This window comes from Lepidochelys olivacea (genome assembly GCF_965140295.1).
Source record: "Lepidochelys olivacea isolate rLepOli2 genome assembly, chromosome: 5".
NCBI lineage: Eukaryota > Metazoa > Chordata > Testudines > Cheloniidae > Lepidochelys > Lepidochelys olivacea.
The window spans coordinates 21822797-21838408 of record NC_140415.1 but is presented as its reverse complement, the minus strand read 5'-3'; the positions used below and the strand labels follow the sequence as shown (position 1 = coordinate 21838408).

At 41.5% G+C, this 15612-nt stretch overlaps 1 protein-coding gene across 9 annotated transcripts in view; it reads right to left on the bottom strand.

Moving 5' to 3' along the window:
- The window catches only part of NEDD4L (NEDD4 like E3 ubiquitin protein ligase), a 374946-nt gene that overhangs the window by 72673 nt on the left and 286661 nt on the right, over window positions 1-15612 (bottom strand). For all 9 annotated transcript variants that reach the window (XM_084629494.1, XM_084629492.1, XM_084629493.1 and 6 more), the window contains 2 exons: window positions 6582-6714; window positions 6150-6326 (listed from right to left, as the gene is read on the bottom strand). In XM_084629494.1, coding sequence (XP_084485620.1) covers window positions 6150-6326; window positions 6582-6714 — 310 coding nt within the window. The remainder of the gene's footprint in view (window positions 1-6149; window positions 6327-6581; window positions 6715-15612) is intronic.

Genomic DNA, 15612 nt, shown 5'->3' with positions numbered 1-15612 from the left:
TTTCTATTTTTCAATATTACTCTCTGAGTCCAAAATAAACCATGCTTTCCCTGCAATCTCCATCTCCTTTATATTTCTACATAATCTTGTGTCACAATCAAAAACCATTCTCTTAAATTCTCAGCATTTCACCCTGGGCTTGTTTTGAACTAACTGGAAACAGAAAGAAGCGAGCCACACATCTCGTCCTGTTATTTAACAGTCCAGTTATGGATGTCTTACGAACAGACTTCAAGGGAGGAGGGCTGGCTACTTGGCAACTTCTCCTGGAAAATACACAGCAGATTAAACAGTCCTGTAACTGGCAGCAAGGTGGGAAGGCTGACCCCAAATGAAATGGCTGAGTGAAAGTCCCATGGTGCTTTTGAGAGTCTGTTTCTATGTAGCTTCGGAGGACAGAGCTCAGGGAATATGGGATGGGACTGGGCAGTATAAAGAAAAATACAAAACCTTTGCTCGACTCTCTGCGGCTCTCAATGCAGCCCCTCACTAACCTATAGGATGGAACTCACTTCACATGAAGAGTCTATACAAGATTCCCTGCGCCAAATAAATGCTGCATTTGTCACCCACATAGGGGCAGGGAAGGATGCTGCTCCCACACAGGAGTGATTAAGTGGATCCAATGCCCACATTACCCTGTGCACTGAGGGCTGAAAGCTCTATTCCAGAACACATGTTGGAATAGTGGCTATGGTGGATCTTTGTTGGAATCCAGTGCCCTGGTCATGGTTGGTAGGATGAATGCATTATCAAATGTACTCCCAAGAATCAATTCCTACCTTAAAAAGATAGAAATAGTAAGAACACCTGCAGGTGTAAAATGTGAATTCATTGTATACAGACTGCAACTGTGTCCACGCTGCAGTGGAAATCATGATTTGCCACCTAAATAGACATACCTGTGCTAGCTTTAATCCAGCTAGCACGCTAGAAATAGCAGAGAGTACATACCCAGGGTCCTGGGTGAGCTTGTTCAACCCATATTGAAGCCTGTGCCAATGCCTTTTTATTGCTATTTTTAGCATAGTAGCTAGATAAAAGCAAGAGTGGGCATGTCTACCCGGGCTGCAAGTCACATCTTCCACTGCTGTGCAGACATAAGTCTGTGATGAAACTGCAGTTAATAGTAATATGTAACTGATATCAACTCAGTAATTTAACACAGAAGTTGACCAATTCATTAGGATTAGAACAGATATTACTCTTAGTCTTCTGTCATTCTGTATCGGTATTTATATTGTACCTATCACAACAGTATCTGTAGTCATAATAAACATTACAGGTGGTATAATAAAGAGACATTTAATAACTATTAGGCATGTGCTTTAGTTGTCTGTGTGCGCTGCTGTCCCTCTTTTTTAAAAATCAGGTTTTCCTGTGTTTTTTATCAGCTCCTACTGGATTTGGTGGAAACAGACACTCTTATCTGCAGACAGGTACCTACCACTTGAGCTTTACATTGCAGTGCAAGCTTTTTCCTGCCTTAAAGAACTGGTTCCTTTATTAAGACATTTGTATCCCCTGTCAAAAAAACAGCCTAGCACCATACGGTGCTATCATAGGAGTAAAAGACTGATGGGGAACAGAGTATGAACTCACTGCAGACTAAGGTTCTTAATGGCGGTCAAAGGATAAGAGAGCATCTGTGATCTTAGAAGTCCTCCATCCCACATGATTTCTGAACCACAAACGAAAGGAAGCCTCAAGAATGCAATATGTAGCATGTCCAGCTCTTATGCTGCGGGAAAACTGTCTGTCTCTTACCTATATTTTTTGAGGATAAAATCTGAGTTGACTAGACAGAGACTCAGATGGATTACCCAGCTTTCCAGGTGAATATGAAGATTATGGACTTCTTAAAAAAACCTATTTTGACAATCATAGCAATTAAATGTCTCTTCACGTTATGCTAGACACTGCTTCCCATTACAGCAAAGGGAACTAAGGCTTTGAGAAAAATATCCAATATCATAAGACATGATTAAGGTCCTACGTAATTTGCAATATTGAGGAAATTGCAGCTCCTGCAACATTAGACTTCCGCCGCAATTTTGATTTTAATTAGCTTACTTTGGACCCTATTTTCACACACAATTTTGCATAAATATTGAGTTTGCAACACACACTCGTTTCCCTATTAGTACAGTAGAACTCCATTTATGCTAGGGCTTGGGCTGTCAGCTAGGGCTTGGGCTGTCAGCCCCGCACATTAATGATTGTAATATAGTTGCAGCAAAATGTTTGATATCGAAAAAATTAGCAGGCATAACATAATATTTGAGTGTTTATATTGTTACAGCAAATTTTTCTTAATCAAATAGGACTTCTCTGGCTTTTCCAAATAACCACGATCAATAAAAGGTCCATTATTACTTTCCCATGATTTTCCGTGTCTTGCCCACAACTCAGACAAAATTATTTGATAACCATCCCGCAACTGAAGTAGGGTCTTACTCATGATAGAACTGAGAGAATTATCAACACTAAGCGTGACACAAAGTAATACTGGTAAATGACTGAATTGCATTTCCTGGCCCCAGTCACAAAGACAGAGGTCAGGATTACAAAAAACTGCTCCATATGGAGACCTAACAGTTCTAGACACAGCTTACTTAGAGAATTACCCTTTGCATGCATGGACCTCAACACATCACTACAGTGCAGCAGTGAGAGTGAGGGTCCAAATGCTGCACATCCCCATCCCCTTTTTGTTTAAAAGGGGTCTCATTTTAGAACTAGTGTGAGGGGGGAAGGGACTAGTTTATTGATGAGCCCCAAATAATCACCCTGCTAGATCTTTAAAAATACCAGTGCTGGTCCCACTCAATTTTTCACACTGAAATGTAAGCCTGAACAGGTGGCTTTTCCTTTCTACTTCAAAGCACAGGCTACTTCCATAGAAATTGGCTTTATAAACAAACTGACTCAAAATGAACACAAATTACGGCCCTAAGCCTTCTCAGATTTGGCAGCAACTAAGGTTCCTTCTCAAAGACTGTTCTTCCCAGATCCCCTCTCTCTGTGCAGACAGCCACTCCAATCTCCTTTATACCTAGGGTAGGGTTAAAGGTTCACCTGCAACAACGGACCAGGGCTCAGCAACACCTGTCAGGCTCAACACCTGCTAACAAGGCAGGTTCTCAGGATAACACTGCCTCCATGTCCACTGCATGCATCCGATGAAGTGAGCTGTAGCTCACGAAAGCTTATGCTCAAATAAGTTGTTAGTCTCTAAGGTGCCACAAGTCCTCCTTTTCTTTTTGCAGATACAGACTAACATGGCTGCTATTCTGAAACATGTTAAAAAACACATTCACTTTATAATATCCTCATATAGTGTACTAGCTTCACATACTAGCATCTGGACTTTAGATTCAAGGCATTAGGCCTAGTGTCACTGATTTTTCTATTACTCATGAGAATTCCATAAGATGGAAAGAAAATCAATCAGCTTCAAAACAACCTCTCACTTTGAACCGTATTCTCTCCTTCTAGCATCAGCAATGCTCCTTCTTAATTGAATTGTTGCAAGTTAGAAGCCTATTAATTTAGCTGACAAGCACTGTTTGTGTGTCAGCTTCTTTCTGGATACCTTATTGCACTGCTTTTCTATATCGTCTGAATGAGATTGCAGGTTCTGTGCGTAGAAATAGATTTTGGGTATTTTTAGACTGTTTATTTGCACAATTCATATCTCAGACATTCTATGCAGAGGACAACTGGCAAACAATATATGAATAATGGGATAACTGTGAACTACAGATATACAAACTATCTGGCCTGTTTAAAGAATGATTCAGACTGACACTCCCAGGTGCTTCGGGAATACAAATAAACAACAACATAAAGTAAAAAGAACAGGAGTACTTGTGGCACCTTAGAGACTAACAAATTTAGACAGAATGGGCCATCTTAATTATCAAAGAAAAAGTTTTTTTCTCCTGCTGATAATAGCTCATCTTAATTAGCCTCTCACAGTTTGTATGGCAACTTCCACCGTGTGTGTGTGTGTGTGTATGTGTGTGTGTATGTGTGTGTGTGTGTGTATGTGTTCTTACTATATGTTCCATTCTATGCATCCGATGAAGTGGGCTGTAGCCCAGGAAAGCTTATGCTCTAATAAATCTGTTAGTCTATAAGGTGCCACAAGTACTCCTGTTCTTTTTGCAGATACAGACTAACACGGCTGCTACTCTGAAACCTAACATAAAGTAAGTTAATAAGGTGAGTCTCAGAACCTTCAGTCTTTCCCCAAAAGATTCAAACTTGTTAGATCAAAAATTGTATTAAGAGTATACACAAAGTGAAAATCAGTTTTTAAAAAAGAAAATCTCATTTTGCTGCCACATACACTATGTGTGGGACAAAAATTATTATTGATGTATCTTATTTTAGACAATTTTTTCAGCCAAAGCTATTGGTTCCATGTGGCTAGTCTCCTGTCCCCAGCATCGCTATGAAATTAGTGGGTATCCACAAAGGCACCAGGCTCTACCATGTAAGTTCTGGTTGCAGGATTGGGGCTACAGAGTCTGCTAAACTAGCCAGCAGCTGACATTCAAATCATCATAAGATATCTATTCAAATAGGCTCTGAGTAGAATTTACATCTACTTAATTTTGTAAAGTAATACTTAACGAGAACATATCTCAATTTAGGCTTCTTATCTCCTGAACTGCAATAAGATGTCCTATGAGACAACAATATACTCAGTTTTCTATGTTGGATTCAGTATTTACCATTGTTTATTTTATCAGACACGAAACATTCCCACACTTGCAATCATATTACTCGTCCTCCATGATATCATCCATTTGCCTTAATTATAAGATATTTCAAATACAGATTGTAACTTTTCATCTTACTAAGGAGGGTAAATGTATACAAATCTAACAAAACCCTGAAATTTCCTATTTTACCACAGCTAAATAGCTCCAACTGCATCTTGTTTAAGCCTTTTAATATTTGATTCAGTTCAAATAGTGAGGTCTTTGCCAAGTTCCAATTTCAGAGAATAGCCCTTGTTTTAAAATATATTACAAACATACACGGAAGCAATATCTTTTGTTTGTAAAATGACCATCACTGTAACAGTGCTATAAAGCGAAGATCATTTCCACTAGTAGGATTTCAAAAAATGTTCATCTCAGTGAAACAAATTACAAAATCCATAATAAGTCATAGAACCATAGAAAATTAGGGTTGGAAGAGACCTCATCTAGTCCAAACCCCTGCTCACAGCAGAACCAACACCAACTAAATCATCCCAGCCAGGCTTTGTCCTGTAATAAAGTGTAAAATTTAAAGTGTAAAAGTGTAATATTTTAATAAAAAATGACTTAAAATTCAATGAAAATAAAAGAAGTCTTCCTTCATGTGAGTGACTTGGTAAATCTGTTCAAGTAACATTAGTATTGTTTATTATTTTTAGTACTACGTTGAGTGGTGACATTCTGACCATATCCAGCTGTACAACCAAATTCAAAGAGACACTTCAGTTGAAATTTAGCATCTGCTAAAACCTAAGATCAAAAGACGAGTTTCTATGTTTGCTTTTAAAATTTTAATACACACACCCACTCAAAACCACCACACTCTGAAATCCAAATAAACATTCCGCAGTGGTGTGTAATTCATCTCAACATTGTGATATTTTGCCAGTACTTGACAACCAGACACCAAAACTGACAAGTCTATTTCTAACTGAACTGGAAAAAGCGAACAGTAAAAAGTAAATAGGATTTTTTAAATATTCAGTTTTAATAATCAAAAGATGGTATTTACAAAAAACCCATACTATAAGCCAGATTTGTTTTTAAAGACACTGGAAATATTCTGGCTCCAATGAAGTCAATGGCAAAACTTCCATTAACTTCAGTGGAAGCAGGATTTTATCCACGATCTTTCACTGTTTAGAAGATAAATGCATATTTAATAATAATTCTTGCTCTTGTTCAACCTCAAATATCAATTTATGGGACAAGATTGAAGTTATTAAAACAAGAATCCCAACTCTCAAGTGTAAAACAATACTTGATTCATAATACCTTCCAACTACTACCTAACAGATGGATGATTCAGACCATATCAGACTTAATAGTAACTAAGGTTAGTTCAGTAATATATATGGTGAGCACAATGCTTACAATCAAAGAACCAAATTGTTCCCCATTGAAATCAGGAGTGACCTGAAGTCTTCTGTTCAGTTCGTCAGACAGCTCCTGAGGACTGGTCCGAGAGACTGGAGAAGCTGGGGGTGGTGGCAATGACAGGCTTAAGGAATCTCCACTTATACTCGCTTCCTCTGAAATGGTTTCCCAGGGCTGACAAAAGGAAAAAGATTATGGCAAGTTAGACATGTGAATTTGCACGGCTTTGGAAAAAGCACCTCATTCAGTTTCATTCCACCTAATTATCACCAGAATTTGGCTCAGGCAGCTATCTCAAAAATTGTGTATTAACTAACTTATAATTAAAAGGAATCTGTTTGGAGGGATTTAACTTAGTTATAGGGACTCTTGTAACACTATAGAACAGTTTCTTATTGTTGAGGAAATGATTTCAAGACCTGTACATACTTCAGATGCCTCTCCACTCTCCGAAGGCTCAGGCTCCAAATCCTCACTAATGTGTCTCCGAGAACGAAACCGTCTATGGGCTGCCTCTTGGTTTATCTGTCTGATGTTGTTGTCCGAATCAGATGCAACATCACTGGACATTGTGGAAACGAGCAAGGATAGAGGGGAGAACAGGAAAACTATTAATGCTAAATTAATGCATTGTAATTCAAGATGTTCTGTCCATCTACAAGTAATGAAAAAGATCAACCCTTAGCCCAAAGCAAATAAAATCTGAAGTCAATCACAGGACTTCTGTTTAAGTTAAAAAAAACAGAACAGATTTTAGTACTCATTGCAGCTACTCTGACAACATTAGATACTGAAATCCTTTATATATAAAACAGGTAGAGCAGCCAACACTTCAATACACTACCCCACCATTGTGTGTGCTCGTGATCAACCAACTAGTCCTGCCCATACTCTGGCACCAGTTCAAAACCAAGCACCCACCCCTAGGGACTCTGGCCAGCTTCCAAAAGACAATCCTAGAGTTCTTCTGGCTGGCACAGTACTAGGTCTCTGCAGGTGTCCTGAGCTTCCTCCTGGAGAGGTGGACAGGGCCTGGACTATACCTGCAGCCAGGTACATGCCATCTGCCTTCAGCCCTGCAGAGATTCTTTTACGGTGCAGGTCATCTGGCATAGAACATGCTAGTGCACACCTTCCTCCGCCACCTCTCAGGGCTCCAATACAACTGGTAGTTCTTTTATCTCCACCCATGAGTGTTGGATCATATTAAAGTAGTTCTGAATTAAAATCACAAATGAGTTTGATTCCCCATAGTTTAAATTCCAGGGTATTACTAATTAAGAGGTCTCTTGGTTTTTGGTACTGTTTCTCTCCCTCTATGTGCGAAACTTGCAAGCTGCTAATTGTGTTAGTACGTTCTAAGACAGAGTCTGTTCTCAAAGCAATTCACACAGAGAGAGACTCAAAGCAATACTCTGTAACAACAGAAACAGCACCCAGAGACTCCTCCCCCTTTTGTTGTATTAACAATTGTGATTAAAATAGAGATAGAGGATGTATGTGGATGGATGCTTGGTGTGGATAACTGAATGATCAGGGAAGTGCCAGCCTAAGAATCCAGTGTCCATCGGCTGAAGAAGGCGTCAAGTGGAAATAACCAGAGGACTCCCGGAGGGCAGACTGGAATCCACCCAACAGCCTCAAGAATGGGAGAACCAAAGAACAAGATAACATCTAGTAGCATGGAGCTGCCAGGAATGTGCTATCTGCTGATTGATTCAGCAACAGCATGATGAAGCAATTCCCATAGACTGGCATAGGAAGAAATTCCTATAAAAATGGACTCTAGAAAGTGAGAACTTTGGGGTCTGATTCTGCAAACCAACTTCCAGGAGCATCAGATGTGCATCTGACGAGGCCCTGCTCCCTCCTCATGTCCAGGCCACCTGGCCAGTGGCTTGGCATGAGCAACTCTAAGGCTGGAAACTATGATAACAACCTTGCAGAACCTGTGTGTGTGTGCATGAATAAATGTGTGAATAAATATGAGATTGAATGGAATGTTATAGCTATAACTAACTGCTTACTATGATTCTGTATTCACAATAAATGTATTTTGCCTTTTCCCCTTTAATAAGATACTGCTGGTTTTTAATTTATTGGTAATAACATAAGCTGTTTATCTTATTACCACGACTTCCCCAGCATCTGGAAGCTGGTTTCAGCAACCAGATCTACAGGGCCATCAGAATCAGAGACCTCCTGGACTATGATTGCAGGGACTGGGTGGACCCTGTGGCGCTCGGCCAGTGCATGGGGCTGCTCACCCTGTATATCACCCATCATTTTGAATCCATTTTAAGCACTTGGGGGAGAGGAAGGTGATCAGGAACAGTCAACATAGATTCACCAAGGGCAAGTCACGCCTGACCAACCTGATTGCCTTCTATGACGAGATAACTGGCTCTCTAGATACAGGGAAAGCAGTGGATGTGATATATCTTGACTTTAGCAAAGCTTTTGATATGGTCTCCAACAGTATTCTTCCCAGCAAGTTAAAAAAGTATGGATTGGATAAATGGACTATAAGGTGGATAGAAAGCTGGCTAGATTTTTGGGCTCAATGGGTAGTGATCAACGGCTCGATATCTGGTTGGCAGCTGGTATCAAGCGGAGTGCCACATCACTTTTGTTCAACATCTTTGTTAATGATCTGGATGATGGGATTAGAATCAAGAAGAATCAATAGAATCAAAGAATCAATCCTGAAGCACTTGCATGAGAGGAAAGTGATCAGGAACAGCCAGCATGGATTCACCAAGGGAAGGTCATGCCTGACTAATCTAATTGCCTTTTATGATGAGATTACTGGTTCTGTGGATGAAGGGAAAGCAGTGGATGTATTGTTTCTTGAGTTTAGCAAAGCTTTTGACACGGTCTCCCACAGTATTCTTGTCAGCAAGTTAAGGAAGTATGGGCTGGATGAATGCACTACAAGGTGGGTAGAAAGCTGGCTAGATTGTCGGGCTCAACGGGTAGTGATCAATGGCTCCATATCTAGTTGGCAGCCGGTATCAAGTGGAGTACCCCAAGGGTCGGTCCTGGGGCCGGTTTTGTTCAATATCTTCATAAATGATCTGGAGGATGGTGTGGATTGCACTCTCAGCAAATTTGCGGATGATACTAAACTGGGAGGAGTGGTAGATACGCTGGAGGGGAGGGATAGGATACAGAAAGACCTAGACAAATTGGAGGATTGGGCCAAAAGAAATCTGATGAGGTTCAATAAGGATAAGTGCAGGGTCCTGCACTTGGGACGGAAGAACCCAATGCACAGCTACAGACTAGGGACCGAATGGCTAGACAGCAGTTCTGCGGAAAAGGACCTAGGGGTGACAGTGGATGAGAAGCTGGATATGAGTCAGCAGTGTGCCCTTGTTGCCAAGAAGGCCAATGGCATTTTGGGATGTATAAGTAGGGGCATAGCGAGCAGATCGAGGGACGTGATCGTTCCCCTCTATTCGACATTGGTGAGGCCTCATCTGGAGTACTGTGTCCAGTTTTGGGCCCCACACTTCAAGAAGAATGTGGATAAACTGGAGAGAGTCCAGCGAAGGGCAACAAAAATGATTAGGGGACTGGAACACATGAGTTATGAGGAGAGGCTGAGGGAGCTGGGATTGTTTAGCCTGCAGAAGAGAAGAATGAGGGGGGATTTGATAGCTGCTTTCAACTACCTGAAAGGGAGTTCCAAAGAGGATGGCTCTAGACTGTTCTCAATGGTAGCAGATGACAGAACGAGGAGTAATGGTCTCAAGTTGCAGTGGGGAAGGTTTAGATTGGATATTAGGAAAAACTTTTTCACTAAGAGGGTGGTGAAACAGTGGAATGCGTTACCTAGGGAGGTGGTAGAATCTCCTTCCTTAGAGGTTTTTAAGGTCAGGCTTGACAAAGCCCTGGCTGGGATGATTTAACTGGGAATTGGTCCTGCTTTGAGCAGGGGGTTGGACTAGATGACATTCTGGGGTCCCTTCCAACCCTGATATTCTATGATTCTATGATTAATTGCACCCTCAGCAAGTTCTCAGATGACACTATGCTGGGGGGAGAGGTAGATACCCTGGAGGGTAGAGATAAGGTCCACAGTGACCTAGACAAATTGGAGGATTGGGCCAAAAGAAATCTGATGAGGTTCAACAAGGACAAGTGCAGAGTCCTGCACTTAGGAAGGAAGAATCCCATGCACCGCTACAGGCTGGGGATTGACTGGCTAAGCAGCATTCTGCAGAAAGGACCTGGGGATTACAGTGGACGAGAAGCTGGATATGAGTCAGCAGTGTGCCCTTGTTGCCAAGAAGGCCAACGGCATTTGGGCTGTATTAGTAGGAGCATTGCCAGCAGATCGAGGGATGTGATTATTCTCCTCTATTCGGCAATGGTGAGGCCACACCTGGAGTATTGCATCCAGTTTTGGTTCCCCCAGTACGGAAGGGATGTGGACAAACTGGAGAGAGTCCAGCGGAGGGCAACAAAAATGATTAGGGGGCTGGGGCACATGACTTACAAAGAGAGGCAGAAGAGAAGAGTGAGGGGGGATTTGATAGCAGCCTTCAAGTACCTGAATGGGGGTTCCAAAGAGGATGGAGCTAGGCTGTTATCAGTGGTGATAGACGACAAAACAAGAAGTAATGGTCTCAAGTTGCAGTGAGGGAGGTCTAGGTTGGATATTAGGAAACGCTATTTCACTAGGAGGGCGGTGAAGCACTGGAATGGGTTACCTAAGGTGGAAATCTCCATCCTTAGAGGTTTTTAAGACCAGGTCTGGCAAAGCCCTGGCTGGGATGATTTAGTTGGTGTTGGTCCTGCTTTCAGCAGGGGATTGGACTAGATGACCTCCTGAGGTCTCTTCCAATCCTAATATTCTATGGTTCTACCAGGTGCTGCAGGAGACTAGGACAGCCTCGACTACCCACTTCCGTTGTTTATAACAAGCGGGTCCTGCGGGTCAGTGTTCCCTGCCCACCCCTCACTCCGGGCCTTCTGGGATTTTTAATCACCCTCTGCCCCAGGCATCCCCAGCACACAACCTGAGCAGGCTCAAGGCCATCTAGCCAGTCCGTCTCCGAACTGTGTGCCTCCCATCCACTTCCTTGCCTTTGTGTCCTGTCCCAACACCAAGGGGTGGGACCTGCTACCACTTACTGGCAGGCCAGTCTGAACTCCACTCTGATTCCATGGGCTGCTGGGAATATTAGCAGGCAGCTCCTCTATGGAGCCATGAGCGTACATCAGGTACAGTTCAGAGAATCCTGACACCTGTTCTTTTTGCAGCAAAAGCGAGACCTTGGTGAACATCTACATAGAGTATGCCAGGCTGCAGCCCCTCTTCTGGCTCCTCCAGAACCTCTTATAGTGGTTTTGGCTGCGCTTTTTCCTGCACTTCCTTATTTAGGGACACCCCACTGGTGGCCCCACAAAGTCTCCTGGTGTGCTCTGCAACTGCAGGGCCTATTTCCAGTCTCTTATCTGGTCAAGTCTCTGGGAAGAATTCCCTGGGTGGTGTCCACTGACTCCTTAGAGGATCAGAGGTGCTGTCTGGGATTCTCTGCTCAGCATCCCTTTCTGGTTCCTTGATTTTTAATTTTTTACCTCACTCTTGTTCCTGTTTTGTTCATTTGTAGATCCAAGAATTCTTTTGTAGTCTGGGTTCAATGGTTCTGCCCCACCGGTTGAGGGGATGGGCCTTTAGCTCTAGGCACACCTGTCCCATTACCTCCAGTAGGTATCCCACAACTGGACATCATTTCCTGAGGAACCATCACAAGAGCTAAGATGCTACTTCCATCTCTATGCTTAAGTCAATCCTAGTTCTCTCTGATGAGGCTGCCAACAAAGGATGGTATTTATTATTCAGAGATTTTTTGATATGGAAGCCTCTTGAGAAAGAACTGGCCTTGGACCACCAACTCATTTCACATAGATAGAGGACTGAATATGTTATTTCAGGAAGTTCAGGGAGCCACAATCAATACTTTGGGTTAGATTTCTTAATTTGCTCTGCCCCCTTTGCACAAAGTAGAAATTAAGTAATTTAATCACATTGTTCTCCAGCAATTTCTCCCCACCCCCAACATGCTCCCTGCACCAGGGACTGTGGAGAGGGGGACAAAGAAAACATATTTTGGCTCTGTTCCTGCTAGAGATTCCCTCATGGGGAATCATCAATGGGAAATGCAAAGTGGTTGGGAGTGAAAGCCACATATAATTCCCCTTTTGGGGATCCCCCTAGCACAAGGGAATCCCAAGCAGGCACAGGCTCACAACAGCCAGTTCCTACACCTCTCTCCCCTTCAGGCCTGATGCATGGAGCATGTTGGAAGTAATGGGGAATTGCACTTATGTGCCCACAAGGGCGGGGGAGATACCAGCGAAAGGAGGACATTCAGGCCTAAGAATAGTAAACTACACTTTACTGAAGGAAGAACTTACGCTCCAATTTGCGCGGAGAGCCCCTAGGATGTGCGGAGTGGCTGCAGGGGACTCTGGCCGTTCGGGACAGCTGACCAGGCAGGACTCTGCCGGGGGGTGGGGGGGAGAGTCCTCTGCAGCACTATATTCTCTGCGCTTATCTCGGGGTTATATGGGGTCACAGCTGGTTACATTCTTATATGTATGATTTATGTTTATTATATAAACTAACTTGTTTGCAGGCAAAAATATCCTGAGCTATGCTACAATATCTTTTGGCAGGGTCTGTCGGACAAAGTTAATTGAAACTGCCTGCATCCTCCGCTTACATCCAGTCACGTATTCAGTCCACCACTTAGCTCCTCGCCAATCTTCTGCAACCTTGCCCCTACAACGTATGACCCTTGAAGCTTGAAATTGTAGCCTTCAAAGGCGATCGTGTTAAGAAAAGAAGTTTCCTCATAACCATCACTTTCAACAGATATGATTTACAGCCTCAAGGGGCACAAGTGATTCTCAGGCCACATGCCACAAACCCAGACCCTAGAACTCTCATCACCACATTTCCTCATTACCTGAGTAGGCTATATTTGAAATATGACTTGCGAGTGAGACGATACACAGCCTACTAGCACTCACATGAGCCACCAGGTTTTCTACTTCTGTTTCATAGATTCAAGGCCAGAAGGGACCACTATAAAGCACAGCTTCCAGAAAGGCTTCCAGTCTTGATATGAAGCTATCAAGAGATGAAGAATCTACCACTTCCCTTGGTAGTTTGTTGCACTGATTAATCACCCATTATAAAAATCTGTGCCTAAATTTCCAATTTAAATTGGTCTTCCTTTCACTACCAGCCCTTCATTCTTGTTATTTGCCTTTCTCCTCTAGATTAAAAAGCACTCTAGGACCCAATATTTTCTCCCCATGCAGGCCCTTATATGCTGCAGTCAGTCAATCAATCTTTTTGATAAGCTAAACAAATTGGGCTCTAACTCTCTCACTCTCAGGCATTTTCTCCAGCCCTCCAATCCTTTTTATGGCTCTTTTCTGTACTCTCTCCATTCTGCAGTGTCCTTTTTAAAACATGAACACCAGAATTGGGCACCAGAACTCATCAATGAAGTATACAAAGGTAAAACCACCTCCCTACTTCTAATTCCCTTATATATACATCCCAGGATCACATTAGCCCTATTTGCCATAGCATTACACAGGGAGCTTCTGATCAGTTGTTTGTCCACTACGACCACTAAATCCTTTTCAGAGTCACTGCTTTCCAGGATCCAGCCCCCCCGCAATTGTGTAGGAACGGTCTGCATTCCTTGCTTCTACATGTATGACTTTGCATCTGGCTGTATTAAAACACATTTTGTTTGAACAGGCCCAGCTTACCAAATTGCTCTGTATGACTGCTCTGCCCTTGTCATTATTTACCACTCTGCCAACCTGTGTGTCATGCGCAAATTTTATCAGCAGTGATTTTACATTTACTTCAAGATCATTTATGAAAATATTGGATAGCATCAGGCCTAGTACTGAGCCCTATGGAACTCCATTAGAAACATCCCCATTTGATGAGGATGATTCCCCACTGACAACTATTTTTTGAGATCTGTCAGTTAGCCAGTTTTTAATCCATTTAACATATTCTTTACTGATATTGTATTGTGCTATTTTTTTAATCAGGTTTTTGTGCAGTACTAAGTCAAATGCCTTACAAAATCTCAATATATTACATCTACCCCATTATCTTTATCAACCAAACTTGTACTCAGAAAATGAAATCATGTTTGTTTGACAAGTCCACAGTGATAAGACAACTGAGTACAAGCCCATCATTCAGGAATTCCAAACTCCATTATATCAGTTGGTTTTAAAAGTGATGTAAAACATACAGAATAAAAAGGCACAACATCATGTTAATTATTACAACTGTTATTGTTAATAAATATACATTCTAATTAGAAGTCACTGTCTGCATAAAAATATTAGTATCCAAATCTCTAACTAAGAGGAAACCTAGAACAAACAGTAGGGTTTTAAGAAATGTAGACAACACAGATTTACATAATTATGATAATAAATATAAATTAATATTCACAAGATGTTACTGTAATAATTATCCCAATGTGGAAGAAGAGTAGTTACATGTCAAACAGGAAAATAAATCTAAGTGTTTGACGTCAGGAGAGATCTTACCTTACTCAATTATGCATGGCCTACCGTATTTTGTAATAAGAAGAAATATAGAATTAAGAACATGGAAGGACCTCTGCCATCAGTAGAAGATTACATAAATTACACATCTTGGTGTATATTAGAATCTCTTAGCAAAGTGAAATAGTTTTAGCTTCATTTAAACTCAATAGGTATGCTGTAGATTTCGCTTTCCTCTTTTATAATTCCTGTTGTAAGCACATTCTTAACAAATAAATAATCTAACTAGTCTGCATAGACCTTCCAATAACCTGCAATATGTCCCTAATAGCCTTTTTGGTCAATTTGTGTTAACTATTATATGGGTATGATGTAGTTAGAATACTGTACTGCTGTTCACACTTTCTCCACAATACATCTATGTACCTAATATGCAAGCTTTTTATATACACACATGAAAGTACAAATAACTTATCTATAATGGCACAAAGCTAATATGGGTATCTTGACACCTAGACCACACATGAATAAAACCGAAGAGCTCTTAAACCCTCGTAAGGAGATATGTCTCTTTGTTTAGGGCATTTTCCAATAACCATATAGCTCCTCATACCTTTTGTGACCTCTCTGTTCCCCCAATATTTAATGCAACTACCAAATCATTTACAGATATTCATATGTGAGGTTCAAGAAGAGCTGACAGGACATTAAAAACACTGACAGCTTCTTACCATAAGTCCCCTTGCATTCAAATGTTGTAACACCATTAAGAAAAATCTATAATTTACTATCAAATGCACCAGCACTGAAGCCAGTGTCTCTAAGCTTCAACTGACATCTATAAATAAGGGGAAAACTGAACATTATAGATATAAGATAATTTGAAAATTCC